The 21,619-nt window shown below is 49.9% G+C and overlaps 9 protein-coding genes across 9 annotated transcripts, besides 1 other annotated feature; 4 read left to right on the top strand and 5 right to left on the bottom strand.

Moving 5' to 3' along the window:
- Positions 1-21,619: part of a sequence feature (contig 1.109 1..233950(1)) that runs on past both edges of the window.
- On the bottom strand, positions 455-1,612 carry kae1 (tRNA N6-adenosine threonylcarbamoyltransferase; the record flags this gene model as incomplete). Its single annotated transcript, XM_659081.1, has 2 exons — positions 455-1,194; positions 1,261-1,612. The coding sequence occupies 2 exons, from the start codon at positions 1,610-1,612 to the stop codon at positions 455-457; spliced, it is 1,092 nt and encodes a 363-aa protein (XP_664173.1).
- ANIA_06568 (ribosomal lysine N-methyltransferase) lies at positions 2,073-3,778 on the top strand (the record flags this gene model as incomplete). The annotated part of the gene is made up of 4 exons (XM_659080.1): positions 2,073-2,223; positions 2,346-2,938; positions 3,008-3,235; positions 3,296-3,778. 4 exons carry the CDS (start codon positions 2,073-2,075, stop codon positions 3,776-3,778), a joined length of 1,455 nt encoding a protein of 484 aa, XP_664172.1.
- On the bottom strand, positions 4,289-6,240 carry ANIA_06567 (protein epl1; the record flags this gene model as incomplete). Its single annotated transcript, XM_659079.1, has 4 exons — positions 4,289-5,059; positions 5,116-5,412; positions 5,469-5,954; positions 6,082-6,240. The coding sequence occupies 4 exons, from the start codon at positions 6,238-6,240 to the stop codon at positions 4,289-4,291; spliced, it is 1,713 nt and encodes a 570-aa protein (XP_664171.1).
- On the top strand, positions 6,683-7,794 carry cnaB (calcineurin regulatory subunit B). Its single transcript, XM_050613084.1, has 5 exons — positions 6,683-6,770; positions 6,819-6,871; positions 6,924-6,997; positions 7,060-7,394; positions 7,496-7,794. The coding sequence occupies exons 1-5, from the start codon at positions 6,698-6,700 to the stop codon at positions 7,504-7,506; spliced, it is 546 nt and encodes a 181-aa protein (XP_050467122.1). The 5' UTR covers positions 6,683-6,697; the 3' UTR covers positions 7,507-7,794.
- Positions 9,286-10,509, bottom strand: ANIA_06565 (uncharacterized protein; the record flags this gene model as incomplete). The annotated part of the gene is made up of 3 exons (XM_659077.1): positions 9,286-9,317; positions 9,349-9,588; positions 9,717-10,509. 3 exons carry the CDS (start codon positions 10,507-10,509, stop codon positions 9,286-9,288), a joined length of 1,065 nt encoding a protein of 354 aa, XP_664169.1.
- Positions 14,257-15,367, bottom strand: ANIA_06564 (mitochondrial 37S ribosomal protein MRPS9; the record flags this gene model as incomplete). The annotated part of the gene is made up of 2 exons (XM_659076.2): positions 14,428-15,367; positions 14,257-14,348 (listed from the first exon to the last, which is right to left on the bottom strand). Exons 1-2 carry the CDS (start codon positions 15,296-15,298, stop codon positions 14,257-14,259), a joined length of 963 nt encoding a protein of 320 aa, XP_664168.2. The 5' UTR covers positions 15,299-15,367.
- ANIA_06563 (putative translation elongation factor eEF-1 subunit gamma) lies at positions 15,514-17,521 on the top strand. Its single transcript, XM_659075.2, has 4 exons — positions 15,514-15,609; positions 15,703-15,904; positions 16,141-16,857; positions 16,914-17,521. The coding sequence occupies exons 1-4, from the start codon at positions 15,580-15,582 to the stop codon at positions 17,198-17,200; spliced, it is 1,236 nt and encodes a 411-aa protein (XP_664167.1). The 5' UTR covers positions 15,514-15,579; the 3' UTR covers positions 17,201-17,521.
- Positions 17,998-19,857, bottom strand: ANIA_06562 (NIF domain protein; the record flags this gene model as incomplete). The annotated part of the gene is made up of 1 exon (XM_659074.1): positions 17,998-19,857. One exon carries the CDS (start codon positions 19,855-19,857, stop codon positions 17,998-18,000), a length of 1,860 nt encoding a protein of 619 aa, XP_664166.1.
- Positions 20,394-21,532, top strand: rrp36 (rRNA-processing protein rrp36; the record flags this gene model as incomplete). The annotated part of the gene is made up of 2 exons (XM_659073.2): positions 20,394-20,589; positions 20,645-21,532. The coding sequence occupies exons 1-2, from the start codon at positions 20,419-20,421 to the stop codon at positions 21,530-21,532; spliced, it is 1,059 nt and encodes a 352-aa protein (XP_664165.1). The 5' UTR covers positions 20,394-20,418.

Genomic DNA, 21,619 nt, shown 5'->3' with positions numbered 1-21,619 from the left:
CGATTGCGAAGGTTCCTGGAAGCCTTGTCCAAGACACCTGCATTGCGCTTCATATCCGCCTATCTTGTGCTAACACGTCAGACCAAGAGTGCACTTATGGTAGAGCGCGACTGACTGGCAATTGGCGGTGGTGTGCGTCCAATTGGCTGTGCTTATTGGCGCAGCTGATCCCTTCACATACTCTAATCCTAGAGGGAAGCCATGCGTCGTGTCAAAGGAAGCTGGTAATTGGTTTGCTACTGCTTGCCTATTACGTCTTATGTCTCCGGACATCTCTCTATTAGATTATAGGGCCGTATCATACGTGCGCTAGAGGTACCTCCAACAGCATTCAATAGATACGACATATTACCAATTCTGCTTTTCTATGCCTGATTTCTCTGATCTAGCCCCCTGGATGCAGAATACTTCAAATTGAATCTTCATTACATTAGCAGGATATGGCTGAATAAGTCTAATCTCTCCATTGCACAAATACATCATCCGTCCGGAAGCGCTGCGTGCACGTAGATTCCTTGAGCGGCGTCCGGAAGCCTGTCTTATATGCGAGCATACCAGCCTGGGCAATCATAATCCCGTTGTCAATACAAAACCTCTCATCCGTGGCATGCACACTGCCTCCGCGATCCCGCGCCATGATCCCCATCATCTCCTGCAGCCTCTCATTACATCCGACTCCGCCAACAATCAAAACTTCCTTCGACCCAACATGTGCCATGGCGCGCTCTGTAATTTCCACCAACATCGAGAATACCGTCTCCTGCAGCGAAAAGCACAGATCTGCCCGGGTTGGTTTCCGGCTTTCTAAAGCCCCGTCTGAAACGGGCGTAACATCTGTTACGTCTTCCTCCTCATCCGGTTGTTCTCCGTTTAGTCCGTACGTTGCGGCGAGAGCATCAATGGCTGCAAGAATGCCTGACATAGAGCAGTCCATGCCTTTTACTGTGTATGGCAAATCGACCAGTTGCTTGCCCTTTTTGGCGAGTTGCTCAATATTGTACCCCGGAGCCGGGTCATTAGAGATATGTAGCGTTCGCGCGAATCGGTCAAGACAGTTGCCCACCGCGATATCGAGAGTCTCACCGAAGATGCGATACCGTTGCGAGCTGTAAGCGATTACTTGTGTATTCCCTCCAGACACGTATAGGACGACCGGGTTCGATGCGCCGGTAATTAGACGACCCATTTCGATATCTGGAGCGATCCGCATTAGGTACCTACTATTATTCTATATCATAAAATCGGGACTTGGGAGCATACGTCCAACACAGTGGTTAACACCAACTAGTTCCTTCCCCCATAGTAAGCTTAGCGTCCGTGCAGCCACTGCCACACTCTGAAGGGGAGCTCCCATTCCTGGTCCCTTGGTGTAGCATATACAGTCCACATCGTCAACGGAGATACGCGCTTCCTTGAGTGCTTTCTTCACGAGACTGACGACCCAGGACCGGTGGTGCCTTGCTGTATCTTTGGGGAGAAATCCCTCGCCGGGAGGGGAGACATATGTGTGGCGGATGTTGGCGAGGACTTGCGGGGTGCTACCGTCCTTAGGGTGTAACATGATACCCACGCCGAGTTTGTTGGCGGAACCTTCAAGACCGATGGCAATCATTCTGGGTAGTATTTTCTGCTGACAATTAGGGGGAAAAACTCATTAAGATAGTATTATACGATGCGGAATGAAGCTATAGGTAGTGTGAGTGCTGTATGGAGGGGCAGCGTCGGAGATCCTTTTTTTTTTATCAGCAACGTTATCGATTGGCTCGTCTGCTTTGGATCCGGTCCCGGCAGTTCCAGGTTAGGTTCCGCCGCTGCGTTTATCCGACGGTATACAAGACCCTACTAAACTAAGTAAGCTACAGCGACAACTCAACAGCCCACTACTCTCTCCTCCCCTCCCCTCCCTACTGCTCTGCTTTTTACCCACTTCGGCAGATTCCTCCTCTCCTGGCTCCAACCTTCTTTTTATAATTATACAATTGCGGGTTGTCCTTTTTCACCCCTGAATCCATCCTCCGAGGTGCTAACTTCGTTTTGTGCCCGCCCACAATCCCGCAAGGTTGTCAAAAGTCATGTCCTCTTCGGCTCACTTCCCCGACCGTGACAATTTCCAATGCCGGTCAGACGAGTTTACTACCTGGCTATCATCTAGGCCTGGCGTCAAAGTCAACTCCAAGATTCGTATTGCGGATCTAAGAGCCAATGCTGCTGGGCGAGGTGTCGGTATGTTTTAACTCCACCCGGACGAGTTTTTCCTCGTCTAGCAATCTGTCCTCGACCTTATTAAGTTGTATCCTTTACGAAGAAGTGATTCCATTCTGATACGCTTGCCTCGCGGGTTCCAGTGGCTCAAGCCGATATCGACGAAGACGAAGAACTTTTCGCCATCCCCCGAGATCTCGTCCTCTCAACCCACAATTCGAAACTAAAGGATTTGCTCTCGCAGGACCTTGATCAACTCGGCCCATGGCTCTCTCTGATGCTGGTCATGATTTTCGAGTATCTGCAAGGCGGCAAATCTACTTGGGCGCCGTATTTCAAGGTTTTGCCTCAGAATTTTGACACACTTATGTTTTGGTCGCCGGAAGAGCTGGAAGAGCTTCAGGGAAGCGCTGTTGTTGAGAAGATTGGGAAGCAGGGAGCTGAAGAGTCTATTCTCAAGCTCATCATTCCTGTTGTTCGAGCGAATCCTGCTTTATTTCCTCCGATCAATGGACTTGCTTCGTATGATGGTGATGTGGGTGCTCAGGCACTCCTGGGCCTCGCTCACACGATGGGGTCTCTAATAATGGCCTACGCATTTGACATTGAGACACCGGAGAATGAAGATGAGCGGGAAGGCGAAGACGGGTACCTCACTGACGAAGAGGAAGAACAGTCTTCCAAGGGCATGGTGCCTCTGGCTGATATGCTGAACGCGGACGCGTACAGAAATAACGTGAGCATTATAGGCAATGCCCCCCCTTTTTTTTTTTTCTCTTCTATTAATTCCATTGACTTTTTCCAGGCCCGTCTATTTCAAGAAGAGGAATCGTTGGTAATGAAGGCAATCAAGCCCATCCGGGCTGGTGAGGAGATCTTCAACGACTATGGAGAGATTCCTCGCTCTGATCTTCTGAGACGGTACGGCTATGTTACCGATAACTATGCCTCATACGATGTCATTGAGCTCTCTCTCGACACGCTCTGCTCCTCTGCCGGCCTCAGCGATTCCAGCATTGAAAATCAGCCACGGGTAATACACATGTCACACAAACCCTCATCACTCTGCTCAATTGATTGACATCCGTCACAGCTCGAATTTCTGGAAAGTCTAGAACTTCTAGACGACGGCTATGCCATTTCTCGGCCATCGCCTAACGATACGCTAACGGATATTATTCCGGAGGAGCTTGTCGTCCTCCTCAAAACTCTGACGCTATCACCGGAGCAGTTCACCCACCAGCAGCAAAAGCAGAAACCGCCGAAAGCAGCCTTCGGCCAAGAAGAAGCAAAAATTCTCTTCGATTCGATCCTAATGAGCGAGAAACGATACAGCACTACGATAGAGCAAGACCAAGAGCTCCTCGCTCAAATCAATCAAGTTGAAGCCGTTTCTCCTCTTGAGGGATCAGACCGACGACGCAAAATGGCTATACAAGTTCGATTGGGCGAGAAGGAGATCTTCGAGGCTGTAAAGGCCAAGATCAATGATCACTTTACAAACAGCTCGACTTCAAAGCGTATTGCAGACAGTAACGGCGACGATTTGAGGAGAACGAAAGTCCAGAGAACATAAGTCGACCTCTCGTCGGTTCTGCGACTTTACCCGTCATTTACAGAAGAAAAAGTTGATTTGATTTATTGATACATATTATTAATTGTTTTTCTATCTTGCGTTCTTGGTTGCTGACCGCAGAGCTTCGCAATCCGTACAAGATTTTATCGACCGATCGGCTGCAAAATGAAGAAAAAAGGGGAAGAAAAGTCTATGTACACTAACATGAAATAATCTTAGGTCGTCATAACAAGGGGTAAATAATCATCAGCGACATTATCCTGAATCTCGAATGCATCGCAGCAATCAGATGGGAGTGGGAATAGGTTTGCGGCGGTGAGCATGCAAAAACAAGGGTGCCCCATGAATCAAAATGTTGAGGGAGTAAAAGTACATTGGGGTCGAAAGAGACGCGGAGGTGAGAATGGTGTTGATGATGATGATGATGATGATGAAGAAGAAGAAGAAGAAGGAAGTGTGTCGGCGGTAACGGATGATGTCTCAAGAGGAGAAGAGAGAACGAGGCCCGGCTCAGGTTTCAGGTGTGGGAGCAATGGCGCCAGGCCCAGGATTCGATCCCATTGTTTGCCCCGATGTTTGGCCGGAATTGAGGTTGTTGAGCGCGGCTTGTTCGGCCTGCAGCCGTCGCACTTGAGCTGCTTGCGCCTGCGCGTGTGCTTGGTCTCGAGCCTTGGCGAGCATGATTGCCCGGTTCTGCATGAGGGAGATGTCGTACTGATCCATCTCATAGTCAAGATCCTCGTCGGAGTCCTCCTGATCATACTTGAAGCGGTCTGCCTTCCACGGGTCTAATTCAACTCTACATCGCGAGGCAAAGTTACGACGATCAATCAACAGACGACCGCCCCGCCCTATACGTCTCCTGAATGACGGCATCTTGTTGGCGTCCTCACTCATTATTAACGCGTGTTCGTCGAGCTTATCACGATATGATACGGTGCCTGACATATCTAAGGCCAAGTCAGGTGTATTCTCGGATGAGTCTGATGACGGTGGCGTTGGCAGTTGTGTTGTGATCGCAGGACGGAATGAGATATCAACAGTCCTTTCAGGAGACGGCGATAGCGGGGCCCGTGTGAAATCCACATAACCCTCGTTCCACTTCATATGTTTCGCGATGTTCGCCTTGATATCGCGTATAATTTCGTTCTCCTTTTCTGCTTGAACATCCTCCAGCAGTTGCAAGTCTTCTGCAGCTTGGGCGCCAGGCTTCGGTGGCATACGAAGCTGGGCTGCCGCTGGACGTTGCATGGGTGGTGCCTCTATCGGCTTCTTTTTGGGCTGGTCGCCTGGATTAGCATCTGGACGTGACGATGTGTATGCTGAAAAATGCTTACCTTTTGATTGATGAGGTCCTCGTCATCGTCTTTGATATTGAGTTTCCTCTTCATATCCTTCACTTCGGCCCGTTGCAAGAAGAGTATCCGCTCTGTCGCCAGCATCTCCTTTCGCGCCAATTCTCGTTGGCGAACCAGAGCAACCAGTTGACGAGCATCTTCCAATTCCTTTCTGAGCCTCCGCAGTTTGTCCGCACTTTGAGCGTCTCTACCGCGAGTCTTGCGGACTTGACGGACCTCACGCCTACGAAAGCAGACATATGGATCTGTATCGTCCGTCTCTGCACCAGTTTCGAACTGCAAGTCCAAGTCAGCCATCTACCACAAGCCCTATTGCAGAGGATGGTGCTTACCTTGAGGCTGGGAAGTAATGACTGGTTGCCATTGTTTAACCTCCTCGTTTTCCAGTGGTCGTATACGTCCTTGGCCAATCGCCTTACATAATCCTCTACGGTTGCATCCATGGACTCTTGCATTTCTGCAAAACTCAAGACCGGAGCACTGCCTACCGCTGCGTACGGCTGCTTTAATCGCACCGTCTCTTCGAAGAAGTTCATGACCTCCTCAAACTGGTCCTCCGTGCATCGGTCAGCGGGGTCCCGCTTCTCGTTCATGATCTTCAGGAATACATCATCCTCGTCAGTCATGTTATATGGACACCCGCAACAGTCCTCCACCGTGGAAGAGAAGCGGATATATGTCGCAGGCTGCGAGAAAACTGGTGGATATAGCTCGTCATATTGCAGGTTACTGAGGACGGTCTCTGGAGTTGGAATATGGGCCTCATTTACAACTCTCCCCGATGCAACTGCATTGATAGCAACTTGCAAATGGTATTCCTATACCGCAACAGTGCATTAGCTTGCGCTGGTAAAGGGGTAGTGACCCGTGCAAATTTTTCATGATGAGATGAGGTTGTCTGATATCACGTGACTGGAAACAGGGATGATTCGGATAAACACTTACGGACTCCTCGGCCTTCTCAACACCGGTTTCAACCTGCTGTAGGCCATTTTGGATCTCTTCCTCAAGGTCATCTATCTGGTGCTCACGGTAAATGGGTATAGGCGCCTTGGGAGTGAGCTTTTTGGGGCGCGTTCTCCCTAGTCCCGCGTATCGAGTCATCCGAACGTTTAGGGCGAATTAAGCCGCAGCGACCATGGGTAGGGGGTCGAAATCAGTATCTATCGAAAGCTCTGGTCATACGCAATCGCGTAGTCGTATTTCTTTGATCTTCGGGGATGAATGGTAGATGGTATGAACCTTGTAAATCTCGCGGTATCAGCCTGGCGGATGAGTTGACGTTTGGCCAGCACGGCCTCAGGGGCCTTGAGTTTCGCTTGCTTGGCCCATTTTGGTTTAGTGCGGGGCTTCTCCGTGGCTTGGCATGCCAGCGCCTCCTCCAGCCGCATCTCTTTTGATAGACCTTCGCAACCGTACTTTCTTGTCTCCTAAGACTAGACCTGCATTCATTATCATTGCCTAAACGATTCTGCTGTTTATGTCTCATTGCTTTTAGGTCCGTTTGCATTTGAGTAAGATTTTCGTCATGGAGCAGCCTAATGAACCGAACAACGCCGCAATGTACTCGCGGAGACGACGGAGCTCTCTAGGAACATCGCAGATCTTCGAGAACATCATTTCCGGGTCTAACTGTATGTCCGGTTAAACAGTCCAGGGTCTCCCGTACTGATTCTCTTCAGTCGACAAGGATGAAGTGGACCGACTCCGCAAGAGATTTATGAAGCTCGACAAGGTGCCTACGCAACCCGTACAAACAGAGAAGACCTTTCTAAACAATGGCCTAGGACAACTCCGGCACAATCGATCGCGACGAATTCCTCTCCCTTCCACAAGTCTCAACTAACCCCCTTGCTACAAGGTGCGCTGCCTCGAACTCCATCTCAGTTCAATATCATCTAACGAGATAACTTGAGTCAACAGAATGATCGCAATATTCGACGAAGACGGCGGCGGTGACGTCGACTTCCAAGAGTTCGTCTCGGGCTTATCCGCTTTCAGCTCAAAGGGCAACAAGGAAGAGAAGCTGCGGTTCGCATTCAAGGTCTACGACATCGATCGCGACGGGTACATATCCAATGGCGAGTTGTTCATCGTGCTGAAGATGATGGTCGGCAATAATCTGAAGGATGTGCAGCTACAACAGATTGTTGACAAGACAATCATGGAGGCTGATAAAGATCACGATGGCAAGATCAGCTTTGAGGAGTTTACAGATATGGTGGAGAGCACGGATGTTAATTTGAGTATGACTTTAAGTATGTGGTCCTCCTTTATCTTTTTATAGCCACCCCTGCCCTCATTGTGCTTTGGAGCTCCCGTCGGTGCTGGTGTTTATGCTAACATGCGGCGATATTAGACCAAATTTAATTTCTAGCGCAACGTAAATGGGATACCCTACACATGAACATCGCCCGCGTTTATTTTCTTGTGTTTGGATACCACCGTACTCGCCTGCATAAGTGACTGGGCCGACTGGATGGCCTGACTGTGCTCGACCGCTTATTGGCACTAGTTTGCATAACTACTATACCTACGACTTTTGAAATGATTGTGACGACACGGAAACTGTAGTTTTCTCTATTACATGCCGTTATACTGGGCTTAGAAACAGCTTCTGTTCTCTACGCCCGATTTCTACTACTAGCACCTACTCAGTTGGACGACTCAAATGACATGCATGACAAGAATAAACACATTACTGGGGCGCTTCACAAAGTAGTGCTCTTTCGAAAAGTCTGAGAAGTCACCGAATATCGGGGAGTTCTTTCTTCATTGTAAACTCTGTAGGTATCAGATACTACTATTGATCCATCAAGTCTTGTTAGGCATCATGTGCTATGGTATGAATCCTGGTTTGAGCTATGCATATTGGACTGGTTACGGAGTTTTCTACTAAGACTATCCAGTGTCTGTTGTACACGCAAGCATACACATATGAATAGATGCGGATGTTATCGATTCACGTCCTATTATCTGAATAAAAATCAACATGCCTGGCGATATGGGGATATCTCAACAATTAAAATTACAAATTATACTCCGCAGGCCGGGATTCGATGAAGTCTAGAGTTGCTCAGGAAAAATACTAATGACCATCATAGGCAAGTCCACGAAGCGTGACCGGCAATATGTACGGCTCTTGATATGCTATACAGTATAGATGTCAATTCCAACACACGGGTGTACGGAGTAGATGATTCCAACAGCGCCGCCTCGCTCTCTATATATAGAAAACAGGAAATAGCCAAAATCTCGTCAGAAAAGGGTAAAATGACCGTAGTAGATCTCAGCGTCTCGCCACAGATCTGGCACCATGAGGAGGCGAACTAATGACTGATCCCTGTAGGTTTGCATTAGCTAAGAGTAGCAGCAATGTTGAAGATGAGACAACATTTATGATAAGGTTTCAGAAAAGCGAGACGAACGGGGAATCTATGTACTGCTCGAAATCAAAACAAGACGCTTTGTTTGCTCATGTCGTAATTTCATTATCTCATCATATTGGAGTAGAAAAGGCAGAGTGGTGTGCTGCAGCTGCAAAGTGCAGACAGTAGCGTTGGACACGAGTAAGAACGTGGAGTCGAATCCGAACCGCTAATACCCACTCAAGCGCCAAATTGTGATGTGTCACATTGTAGGATGATCGCGAGAAAAGTCCTGTCGCAGGCTTGCAGCGGCGGACAGGGGTGGGATGACCGACCTGAGTTCGAGCCTTCCAGCTGATTGTTTTAGGGCTCGCTCGAAACTCTTGGATTGGGAAGGAATGCAGGGTCTTCGGCAGGCCAGCTTCAGGCGTTAAGTGGCGAACGATTTCAAGAGAATGGGAGGTTATGTTGGCGAGCAAGAAGTCGGGCATCAAAAATCTCTGGATCTATCAATCCTCAAATCGATAGTGCGTCTTGCAAGTTGCGACTGCAATGGGCCAAGGGCCAATTTAGCCCCTGCCTTAGGGCGCTTTGAGAGAAATGACGTAGCAAGTTAGTGTCAAAGTCGATCTGCATAAGACAGATCTGTGCAGCTGACGCTTAGAACTTCACGTGTGCGAGGCTGCGGCAGGACGAGTACGGGTAAGGTGACTGAGGTCTGGTCGGCTTTCGATGAGGTCCAAGCATTGGCTAAGGGCTACTCCGGTTTTCAGGTTAATTTTCATCCCAATACCTCACTGGCTGCAGAACAACCTACCAGACAAAATTTCCTCCTCCCAGATACCCATTTGGTAATCTACCAGGCCATGCTGCTCCAGTTGATCACAAAAATGTATTAACTGCTTGCCCATGGAATCCAACATCTCGACGTCGAGAAGACTAGTTCGGGGTGCTTGGCGGCCTGTCTGGAGCAAATCCTGCGTCATGTCTTTCTGCCTCTGGCATATTGCCAACCAGCAAATATTGAAATCATTCCATAATTTCAATCGATCAGAGTGGAGCATTTGGTCATCCCGCAAAATACCTATTATGGACATCACAACATTAACCAATAATCCACAAAACCATTTATTGAGGCAAAAGGGGCAGCTCCTGGCAGAGCAAATCATCTGTGCATGGGGGCTAGGATTCGATCACTAAGAGAAAACGTACCGAGCTCCCGTGCAGTAGCCACCAGCCACTCGGAGATATCCAGCAACGATTGACTAGCCTCTACCAATTGACCGGCTCGCGTATGATCGACGGTCACTCGTAATGCTCGCTGAAATTGTCGAAGTGGTTCAGCTGACGGTGGAGGCTCAGGCAAGGCCTGCGGCTGCGACTGCGATAGCGCCTGCTGTTGTCCCGCCGCCCCCACGGGGGTCATGTCCGCCATGGTTGCGGGAAAGGGCTGCGTTGCGCTCGACCGTCCAATGGGCCCCGGCTGATTATATGCGGACAGAGAAAGCCCCGGTGGCAGGTAATGCGAAGGGAGCCCGGTGCCTGACGGTTCATTGGGAGCAAAATACTGTGGAACAGGAAATTGGCCGGAGAGTGAATCGAGAGATGCAGAATGCCGTGACGAAAATTGTGGCACGACCTCGTACGGAGTCTGCGTTGGGCCCTGCTGCCCGAGGTTGTATACTAGCTCGGACTCATATGAAGGAAAGGGTTGCTGGCGCTGCTGGTGGTCGCGCAACGTCGGCGGATACGGTTGCAATTCGTCCTCCTGCAACGCACCGCCTTGAAAGGTGCTGTCTGTGTATCCATAGTCCATGTATGCAGGCATTCGTGGTCTTCCAGCGGCCTGCGATGGGTCTCCACGTGTTGGATTGAACGCGGCCTGTCTAATTCGTTCTGCCGTTCTGTCGGTTGATCTGGAAGCAGAGCGACGGGACACGCCCGGTTGACTTGCGTATTGGCCTTGCTGTTCATCCTGCTTCATGCGTCGAAGATCACCATCCATGCCCCTGAACAAACCCCTGCGCACTGGATCGAGGTCAAAGGACCAATGCGTCGGCGGGGAGAGGGGAGGGCTTGCGTAGGATTCCAGCTTGGCGGGTTTAACGGCAAATCTTGACAGCGCTGCAAGTACGCCCTGACCCTTGTGGTCCCTCGAAGACGATTCGTCTGTCGCCTCTCCGGAGGGAGAGTGGACGTGAGTATTACCGTAAACCTTAAGCGCGCGTCAGTCTAAGGCTTTCGTTCCTGCACGAGGACTCGGTATCACAGGACAATCTAGATATCGATTACTCGGTGGGCTTCATCATAAGACGAGGAATGACAGTACTCACCAGAGTTACTTTAGGCAGCTCAGAGGTTCAGACGCTAGACAAACAGGAAACAAGTGATCATGAGCAATTGAGAACCAAGCTGGTGCGAGGCGAGCAGCAGATGGAAGCAAGAGCCGCAGAGCTTCCAAACCCGTGTAAACAAAGCAACCAGTATTGGAAGCAAAGACGACGGAAAGTAAATCGCGAACTCCTTGGACGGGCACTGTGCAATTAAAGTTAGATGCAATGCAGGGTGTCAGTCTGCTCCAGGTTTGCAGCCCAAACGTGCTTAATATTGGGGAACGGCGAGAGGAGAGGGGCAACGCGAATGGGAATGAGGAGGAGGGAAGAACGAGGGACGAAGATCCCACCAAGGGAGTAGTACCTGGCTTATATGGGGTTCTCATGAGCAGCAAGATGGGCTTGATGATCCCGAACAATTATTGAAAGTCCTAAGAACGAGGCGACTCGAAGCTATGGTGAATGACGAAACATTAGCTGGGCGTCACAAATCATAATTCATCAATATCATGGCCCTAAAGCCTTACTGCCCATGCCTTGTGGGGAGAAGAGAAAGATGGATCAATTAATCGGAAAAAGAAAAAGGAGGTGTTAACAGAGAATGGAGTAAGAAGGACAGGAAAAGGCGAGGCAGCAGAGAACTTTTTGGTGGGAAAAGAGCATGCAAAGTATACGCGGTAGATCTGTTTTGCTTTTATCTATCTTCTCAATGGAGACAATGCGCCCCTTCCTTGATCCTTCATAAACCTATTCTTGAAATGCTGTCTGATCACTATCACTCTATCTGAATCTGAGCCTCTGGATCCCTTCGTCCCTTTTGCACGCAAGCGCGAGCACGAGACGAGCACAGGCACGAGCAGAGGAAGTCGAGTGACCCTGTGCCATGCACATAGCCACGGAGATGGTGCTAGCCGGGGTCTATCCGATTCTCACCCAATATCGTCACAGTGCTGAGCAGCAGGAGCAGCAGTACTAAGGATGCACTACTCCCAACCTAGAAGGATGGGCCTCCGATAAGGTACCAGTGACCAGTGCCCCGGAACCATCAATTTCACACTAATGGTGATCAGTCCCTTCTAGTGAGGTTGGGGCTTGGAGCCATTCCCAATCTCCGCTTCCTTTGCAGCCCCATTTCTCACCAAGAAGCCAGCTTACTCGACAGTGGTTGACCCAGATTACCGGAATCTGACCTGTCTATCTGGCCTTGAGGGGCTGAGGAGGGAAGCCAGCATTGGGCAACAACCAAGTAATCAATTGGAGGGGCCTGAACAGAAGCAAGATTGGAAGCCGTACGGCGTAAGATGTATTTAGAATTGCGACTTGACTTTTCGTCCTCGCAACCTCAGGTCCTCGTCGCAACGACGGCCCGACGGGGACGTAAGATCGCCTTGGGGCTGCACGGGAGGAACCGCTGACAGTGACAGCTGCTGCGAAAATCCCAAAGGATTAAACCCTGGGCCAATACTAGCATGGTCAGTTCGCGAATGCGTAATGACTTGCTTCCTCAAGTACGTGAATAGGCAAGGAATCCTGGAGTAAAAGGAGTTTTCTCGAGAGATTCCGGCTGCGTATGTCACGGTGCTGCATGAGCTCGACGCATGCAGCTACAGCCAATAGAAGCTTGTCATAATTCCTTTGTCCGCCCTGACTCGACCAGTAGCGCCTTACTCGGTCTTCTCGAGGCCCGAGAGTTCTGAGCTCAGGACTCCTGGGAGATCGTAGGCGAAATTCCTCAGCAGTGAGCCGACGCCCATACCAGGTATTCCCATAAACTAATCTCCTTACGTATTAATATCAATAGTAGCGACATCCCCGGCCCCGTAGGTGTGCTCATTTGGCGCTGGATCGACGACTAGCCCAAGGCTGGGCTACACGGTGGGGGTAGCTGTCGATCACCCCAAGCTGAAGAAGACGCAGACCCGCGCTATGGCCCAGCGAGATAAGAATGGCCAGATATTTGGAATCAACATTTCTGAGTACTTATCTCATCATTATCGGTGACTGTTCACACTAATCCTCGAAAGAGCATTAATGACGAGAGCCTCATCTCCATAAACTAAGCAATTTCTTTTGATTCGATTTTGGGGCGAAGCCAAATTTGCCTTGTGTACGTGGTATCGAAAGTGGTAGAAGCTATTGACCTCAATTTCGCAGTATCACTCGTAAGCCGTCCTGTCTCATCGAGATTGACTGTCTTGTAGATGAAGATTGGCATTTCTTGGTTGGGAAATGTTTACAGGGTGAACAAGGAAAGTACAAGCGTTGTTCTGTCTGCTACTTCGTATGCACGTAGTCATTCTGCCTCTGCCTGCCGAAATCACCTGACGCTCCTTCATTTCCATTCCTCTTTGACAGACTATTCATCTTCCAGGAAAACACCTTCATGTATTGCAGCCTTATCTGAGGTACCTCTTCGCAGCACCTCCCTGCTGACTTTTCCCTGGCCTCTATCAATTGGCTTAGCAGCGCCAGTCTCGTAACTAGAAGAGATGCCTTCAGGCTCACGAGCCCTTCTACCCAATCGATTCACAGTTCTGGCGTTGCCATCCATGTCGTCAGTACATCGGACAGAAAGGCTGGGTATGTGATTGGGTAGGCAGGAAGGACAGGAACTTGGGCTTGCTCCTTACGTCCATTGACCTTGTTTGGCAATGAGCATTGAGCATTGACAACCAAGCAATATTGCCGAAACTCAGGGGCCAGATCTCCGCGAGACCAATACGTACCTGCCTATGTATTGTCCAAGAATGAGGCTATCTAAGCCGGCCCTGGACTATGCCGGTGAACCGGTACGAGCTGGTGGTCAGTGACGAGAACTCCGCAATAATGCAGGTGTCCGCGCTTGCATACTCCCACAAGGTTCACTCTTCACTGATTTCTCCTCTTCTGTGATGAACACCTGCGAACTCGAAGATTTCAATTTCCTATTCCAATTCGCTGGCGCTGAGCCACTAAAAGTCAATGCAGCTGGCGATCCTGCGCCACATTGTGCATAGTTTGGACTTCCGTACTCCGGACTTTCCAACTTTTTCAGAGTACTCGTACTTTAGATTGATCCATCCCAGTCACCGCTCCGTCAGATTATGCTATGTCCCGTTGATCTCGTACTTCGATTCGTCTACTCAAAGCCCGCGTTCTTTTTAGGCTGAATAGCAGAGGTGCGTGCCGACTGACCACGGCAAGTGCTGGTCGTACAGATTCTACAATATCTTCGGTTGATTTGATCAGACGAGAGAAACGCCAATAGTTACATGCGGGTCGCCGCGAACATGCAGTGTCGTACCTGGAAACGACACCATGACGCCAAGTTGTGAGAAAATAACAGGTTATATGCCTTCGCCGAAAGTCGAATAATACAGTTTGCGAACGATAAAGGGATAATAGAGTGACATAAGCATAAAACTGCTCGTAAAGGTAATTCAACGCTTGACCCAAGTGGGAGACTTGCGTGCCTTGACATGGCCAGGTTTCTTTCTCTCCACGCGACGCGCATCCACCGTGATAACGCCAGCTGGTAGTAAATTGAAATGTTAGCACTTGCCCATCAAGATAGACTAATATCATCTGCTGAATGGATGAGGAATGCGTACCTCTTCGCAAAATTGGCTTCAGTGCGGGCTCGTGTATCATCAATGCTCGTCCGAGCGCCAAGGCGAGGGCCTCTGCCTGTCCGGTTGTGCCTCCACCCTTAACAGTAGCCCATACATTGTACTTGTCGAGTCTATTTGAACACCTCAAAGCCCATGTGGCGCTTTCTCGGTCATGCACTCGAGGGAACGCCTCGACCAAGGTTTTTCCGTTGACTCGGACCTCTCCATCCCCTTCCACTAGAGACACGACCGCAGAAGATTCCTTTCGCTTTCCTTTTCCACGGGCACGACCCAGTTCATCCACCGTAGTCGTTATTGACTGAGTGCCGTATGGATTTCCGGGTCGGAGGAAATCTTTCAGTGCGCGCCGAACCTCATCGGGGAGAATATCGGGATTGATGCGGTTAAGGCGCTGCAGCACCTTAATCAAGCCCTTGTACTTCTTTGTCGGGACCCGTTCGCCAACAAATTCCCGGAATGCCGGCAGCTTCAGCCAAGCCATCCTGGGTGCCTCGTTTGGAGCCACCGTCGGTAGTGCTGCATACCTCGCCAGGATATTCTCGAGCCTCAAAAGATGATCAAAGAACCTTGGGCTTCCAGTGAAATAGGAGGGTGATGCAGGAACAACGCGGGCGGATCGTCTCTCAAGTACCTTGTTAAAATCAATCTCCGGGGCAGCGGGATGAGCTTCAGTAACTTCAGTTGCGTAGCCTCGGGTAACTTGGTGTCGATACGTATGCGTTGGCAGGACAGCTCCGGCGGCGAGGTATAGGGGAGAAGCCGAGCGTTGGACGAGAGCCGCTCGAAGGTAGGTTGCTGAACGTGCAGAATGCATGGCGTGAGCCACGCAATGGGGATTTTGCAAGCCCATTATTAGAGCGGCTGTCGAGATCTCAATTGAGACCCGAGAGTACGGAGAGTCGACAGGAAAAGTTGAATTGGCTGGACTTCGCTGTCGAATGCCTGCCGTCTTTGGCAACCCTGAGGTTTTTCGATACTTGTGCACGTGATTCGAGCAAATGTTCCTCCGAGGCCGAGACTACGTCTGATTCGCACAAAATTATTTCATCCACTGCAAAGTTCAGAGACAGTCCTCCCCTCCTTTCTTTCTCTTTCTCCTCCATCTTCCCACTCCCTCTCGATAAACTCACAATGGCTTTTGGCAAGCTTTACGGTCGTCCTGTATGTCGGATTCCTTTTTGTTTTGTATTTGTTCATATCGCAAATACAATGCTATCTCCCCACCTATTCAATAGGAGCTGACCGCAGAAACAGGACAACACCCGCACTATTGCGGTCCTCGTTGCTGCTAAGCACAACGATCTTGAGCTTGAGCTTGTTGAGACCCAGGCCAACCCTGCTGCCGACTTCAACAAGTCCGATGCCTACACCAAGATTCAGCCTCTGGGCAAGATCCCCGCTTTTGAGGGCGCTAACGGCTTCACTCTCTCTGAGGTTATCGCCATCGCTGTCTACGGTACGTATACCAACTTGGTATCAATTAGAACTTTCCAACGTTCCGATTTCGTTTGCATGATGAGCAATCCATTATTAGTTATCCCTGTCAGAAATATACTGTTGATAACATACAACTCTGATTTTTTCGGCTACCCCGCCCTTGGGCAAAAGCATTTGGCCAAGGCGCAGCTTTGTGACTCACTTTATTTCTACCGTCTATTTTGTTTGACATTTGATGCTAATTATTATATCAAGTGACTTCCCAGAACGAGAAGACTACCCTCCTCGGCAAGACCAAGCAGGACTATGCTTCCATCCTCCGCTGGTTGTCTTTCGCCAACTCTGAGCTCCTTGTTAGCTTCGGCTCTTGGTTCCGCCCCCTCCTTGGCCTCGACCCTTACAACAAGAAGAACGTTGAGGATGCTTCTAAGGCTGCCCTGAAGAAGCTCGGTGTCCTTAACACTCACCTCACTGCCAACACCTACCTCGTCGGCGAGCGCATCACCCTCGCCGATCTTTTCACCGCTTCTCTTCTCACCCGTGCCTTCGCTACCGTCATTGACAAGAAGGTCCGCGCTGACTACCCCGCCGTTACCCGGTGGTACCAGACCATCATTGATCAGTCCGCCTTCAAGGCCGTTGTTGAGAACCCTGTTCTCATTGACGAGGCCATCAAGTACACTCCTCCCAAGAAGGAGGAGAAGCCCAAGAAGGAGGCTGCTCCTGCTGCCGCCGCTCCTGCTGCTGAGGAGGACAAGCCTGCTCCTAAGCCTAAGCACCCCCTTGAGGCTCTTGGCAAGCCCACTCTCATCCTTGATGACTGGAAGCGCACATACTCCAACGAGGATACCCGCTCTGTTGCTATGCCCTGGTTCTGGCAGAACTATAAGCCCGAGGAGTACTCACTCTGGAAAGTGAACTACAAGTATGACAACGAGCTCAAGCTCACCTTCATGGCCAACAACCTGATCGGTAAGTATTATCCTGCTTTGGACGTGTCTTCGTACAGTTTCTAAATGAATATGTAGGTGGTTTCCACGCTCGTCTTGAGGCTTCCCGCAAGTACCTCTTTGGTTGCCAGGGTGTCTACGGAGAGAACTACGCTTGTGTCAACCGAGGTGTCTTCTTGGTCCGTGGCCAAGAGGCTCTTCCCGCCTTCGATGTCGCTCCTGACTACGAGAGCTACGAGTTCATCAAGCTCGACCACACCAACGAGGCTGATCGCAAGTATGTTGAGGACATCTGGGCCTGGGACACCCCTGTTGTTGTCGACGGCAAGGAGCTCCCCAACGTCGATGGCCACGTCTTCAAATAAACGACTTAGATGCCATAGTAACTGACTCATGATGATGATATCCAAAACACACTATGACACTTTTCTTTCTTCCGTTCGATTTCGTCCATAAACTCTTAAAAGTATCTTTATCGTCCATGCGGTCTGAAGTAAGTTATTGATTCAGCAGTTGTTTCAAGCAATGTCTACGAGTCACGATGTAATGTTCTATGATTGGTCAGTTGCTAGAAACAGAGGAAAACCATGAAAACTCTTATCTTATCCAACCCTGGACCACCTGCTTTCCAACTATGTGACTTTGTTCATTGTGATTTAAGGCACAGGTGAATTTATCTGCATTTAATATCAGTTATTACTTCTCTCATGTTTCCGACGTAATGTGTCCGACGTAAATGTGACATCTACGATTGTCCGCATTAACTGAACCGAAGAAAAATTCGAAGGCGAACATCTGGGCGGGATTAGAATTTCTAGATGTCTGGAGTATATGCTCTACACATTCGGAGTTAGAAGACAATCGTCCGTATAAAGAAAACAACCGAATAAAAGGGTATCTCAAGAGTCAGTTTCATCGTGACTGGCCGTCATCAAACAATGACGCGCCCAACTAGAAGAATTGACTGAATATGAAGATCCAACTCATCCCAACCATCTTATGCTGGGCATTCAGACGTAACGGGCTGAAATCGCACTGCTCAGATACATCAAATGCAGAAAGGTCCCGAGATCATAAACGCGAACGTAGAGTGTTCGCCATGCAAATAATATCATGAATGTGAAGCAAGGGCCGTATTAATACTTCAATGATCCATCAGTGGTTAAGTCAATGATTCCTCTAATAGATCCAGAAGTGTATTCCCCGATTGAACAGATGATGCAGGAGATGGTGATCTCTGCAGCAGCTGCTGTGAGTCATTTGAATTCGAACCCACACTGACAACTGTCTGTAATTGTTCCTCCGATTTGTCTGTAATTTGATTCGAGTCCAGGTTCAGGTTTGGCCGAGCACCCTGTGGCAAGGGGCCGGCGGATGTGGATGCGAGTGCTTTGGCGGCAGAATTGGCTGCGGCTCTACGGGCAGCCTTCTTCTCTAGTTTGCGTGTTTTGCGGTTTAATCGACGCTGTTCGGCTGGGTCAAATTCGGAGTTGCGATTTGGGGTTTTGTCAACAAGCCCAACGCCGGGGCCGGCATCAGAGGTGGGATTGGGATAATGAAGTAAATGTACGGGTCCGAGATCGAGATCAAGAACGCTTGTCTTTGGATTCGCGGTGGCCCAGTGGCACAGCATTTTGCTAACGTCGTCGCACATGGCGAGGATTTCAAGGCGCTGGAGGACTTTGGGGAAAATAGCAGACTCATCCACATTGGGGTTGTTGGTAAATTCTGGGATCTCGATGAGGTTGTAGGGTTCGCTGACAGCTTTGAGTCTGCTGTCGTCAATGAGGACGGTGTTGCTCTGGTCCCAACGAGGACCTTTCTTCTTGCCCTTATTGACTCGGCCCGGATGTGATGCTTGAATCTGTTTGCTGGACCAAACGGTTTCTAGAGTCTTGTAGACTTGAACTTTAGTGTTATATTCCGACTTTGAAAGGCCTAGTTTATCACGACCCCATTCCGCGACGAGCTTCTTCCTGTGGGATTCTGAGAACAGCTGTTCGCAGACTGCGGCTACTGTTGGTGGCTGTGAGCTAGACCAAATCATGACCTTGTACTTCTCCACGAGTACTTTCAAGAAGTCGTCCAGACCGACTCTTCTAGAGAATGATGGCGGGAATTTCCTTGTCTTTCGATAAATCAGAGTACCGTTGAGGTCAAGGATTACGAGCAAAGGTTGTGGGGATGATGATTCCCTGGGTGGTAAAGATGCTTGGTCGAGGTACTTCTTCGTTGCTGAAGGAGGTCGAGGCGCTTTGGAAGCCCGACGCTGAGTGTCGTCGACCTGGCCCCCTTTTAATCTTTTCTGATTGGTCCGAGTAGCGCCGGAAGCTGTGAAGCCAGCTGAAGTAGTCATCTTCATCGCTTCAGGAGTGTTTAACATAGGGTTCATCATTGCTTGATTCAACATGTCAAAATTCATAAGAGGTGGTAAAATCGGCGGCATAGTCATGAATGCATTCCCACTACCGAGCAACGGAAAAAATGGAGGGTTCGGTAAGGAAGGATCAATTGGTGGAGGAAACTGTGGTCGCGATTGTTCTGACAGGTTGGGCGGGAAAGCTGGTAGCTGAAATGTTGAGGAATTCGCTGGCGGAGGGAATCCGTCAAACACGGCGAACGGGTTCATCAATGGGAAGTTGGCTAGACCATTGTTCGCCGGAGAAGTAGTCGGGCTATTGTCACCCTGCGGCCTAGGCGGCTTTGAGGATGGTGCATCGCTCCGCGGAAAATGTGGCCGACGCCATTGGCCATCACCGACATCCGCTGAACCCTTCAGATTCTTTCCTGAAGTGTTTTGATCCTGCAATGGATGACCCCGCTGAGACGCCTGTTTATGGGGTGTAATCGCCCCCTCGCGGGGGGTCTCATTGCGATCCCAATATGCCACCTTCGCAGCCCAACGACCATGGTAGGGTCTCCAACCTGGCCTGGAGCTAGCCGCTGAACCACCCGATGGCCTATTACTTCCCGTTTGGTGATTGACACTAGACGAAGCGTTGGACGAAGGTTGCGACTTCATTGCAGGTGGAAGCAGTGGGTATCTGTCGGTACTAGCGTGGGCCACTGCAACTCTCTCAATGGGCAACGTATGTGAGCGATATTTCAGCAAGATCCGGTAGTCGAAAAGAGTTCGCGAAGCAAGCTGTAGGAACGTTAGCTGTCACCTGTTCGATATTTATCACCGGAGCACGATTTTGTATAGGCACCTTATTGTACAACACGTACGCCCCACATCGGGACATTGAAGCGAAGACGAGGCCGGAAAGAACGAGAGGCTGAAGAAACAAGAAAATGAACAACGCCGGAGTTAGCAGAGAATGAATTCAATGAGAAAATACGCAACAAAACAATGTACCGGAACAGAAGAGGCGATAAGTCTAAGCGCTCGCTGCGTCCAGCAAAATCAAACATCCCCATGGCACTTACCGCCTTGATACACCGGCAGAAAACGATTCCAATTTTCGGTGCGACTTCACCGCCGACAACAATTTCAACAAGCCGATCAGTTCTCCGCCAGCAGTGCTGTGCTTGCCTTTGGTTTTATATAGTCTCGGACAAGCTCTGATAGACAGACAGGGAGATGGCGATTTCAGACTTGCTCAACCGCCGCGTGCGGGCTGCCCCGGATGAGGATGAAGAAGTCTATTCCGACGAATCGGCGTCGGGATCGGAGCCACCCAGCGACGAGGGAAGCTCTGATGAATCTGGCTCAGAAAGCGGGCGTGACTCCTTGAATGGGAGTGACAATGATGTATGTACAGTTCGACAAGCCCGTCGGCTTACAACTTGGTATTGACTCTTGCTAGTTTGACTCCGAATCACAAAACTCAGAAGCAAGCGACTCCATTTCCGAAGATGAAGATGACGACGGCGACGTGAAATCCTCCCTAAACAACATCTCGTTCGGCGCTCTCGCCAAAGCCCAAGCCTCCTTTGCTCCCCAAACCAAACGACGCACTAAAAACCTCAAAGATAATGAAGGAACCACAGCTTCTCCGTTGGACGACATCCGAGCTAAGATCCAAGAAGCACGCGAGCAAAAGCGCAAAGCATCATTAGCGTCGAAAGATAGCAGCGCGAAATCCAGGGTCGATAAGCCGCCACCCCGCACCTCGAAACATGCACCAACAGTGCAATCTTCAAAATATGCTGTTTCTCGGAAACGGACCATCATTGAACCGCCTAGTGTACCTAAGTCTCGTGATCCGAGGTTCGACCCGACGATTGTGGGAGGTCGAGGCGGGAGTGGCTCTTCTGCACCAAGCGACGCCTATGCGTTTCTGGACGATTACCGCGCTGCGGAACTCAGGGCGTTGAAGGAGCAACTTGCGAAGACAAAGGATGTGAGAAGGCGAGAGGCATTACAGCGAGAGATCCGATCCATGACGGACAGGCTGCGTACGATAGAGAATCACAAGCGGGAGAAGGAGATTTTGTCGGAGCACAAAAAGCGGGAAAAGCAGCTTATCCGAGAGGGGAAGAAGGCTACGCCGTACTTCTTGAAGAAGTCCGATATTAAGAAGCAGGCATTGCTGAAGAAGTACGAAGGGATGAAGTCGAAGGATCGGGCGAAGGCTCTGGAACGGAGAAGGAAGAAGGCTGCTGCTAAGGAGAGAAAGGAGATGCCCATGGAGCGAAGAGGGCTGGGTGGAGATTCTGATGCCGCGCCCAGCAAAAGGCGGCGTATGGCTTGAGCGGTTGAGGCTCGTGAGACAATGAGCTATACTTAGGTGTACATGCTTATTAGGATATAGGCTTTAAAGAATGTAGGGACAAGAACA

The sequence above is a fragment of the Aspergillus nidulans genome, chromosome I (assembly GCF_000011425.1).
Source record: "Aspergillus nidulans FGSC A4 chromosome I".
NCBI classification, from domain to species: domain Eukaryota; kingdom Fungi; phylum Ascomycota; class Eurotiomycetes; order Eurotiales; family Aspergillaceae; genus Aspergillus; species Aspergillus nidulans.
The sequence above is the reverse complement of the archived record's forward strand: the minus strand, read 5'-3'. Positions and strand labels throughout refer to the sequence as shown.

Excerpts from the sequence above, each read along its gene's own strand:
- cnaB (XM_050613084.1), top strand. The coding sequence starts at position 6,698 with ATGTACTCGCGGAGACGACGGAGCTCTCTAGGAACATCGCAGATCTTC. Across the intron at positions 6,872-6,923 it reads GATTTATGAAGCTCGACAAG|GACAACTCCGGCACAATCGA; the intron begins GTGCCTACGCAA and ends ACAATGGCCTAG. Across the intron at positions 6,998-7,059 it reads ACTAACCCCCTTGCTACAAG|AATGATCGCAATATTCGACG; the intron begins GTGCGCTGCCTC and ends TTGAGTCAACAG.
- ANIA_06563 (XM_659075.2), top strand. The coding sequence starts at position 15,580 with ATGGCTTTTGGCAAGCTTTACGGTCGTCCT. Across the intron at positions 15,905-16,140 it reads TATCGCCATCGCTGTCTACG|TGACTTCCCAGAACGAGAAG; the intron begins GTACGTATACCA and ends TATTATATCAAG. Across the intron at positions 16,858-16,913 it reads CATGGCCAACAACCTGATCG|GTGGTTTCCACGCTCGTCTT; the intron begins GTAAGTATTATC and ends ATGAATATGTAG.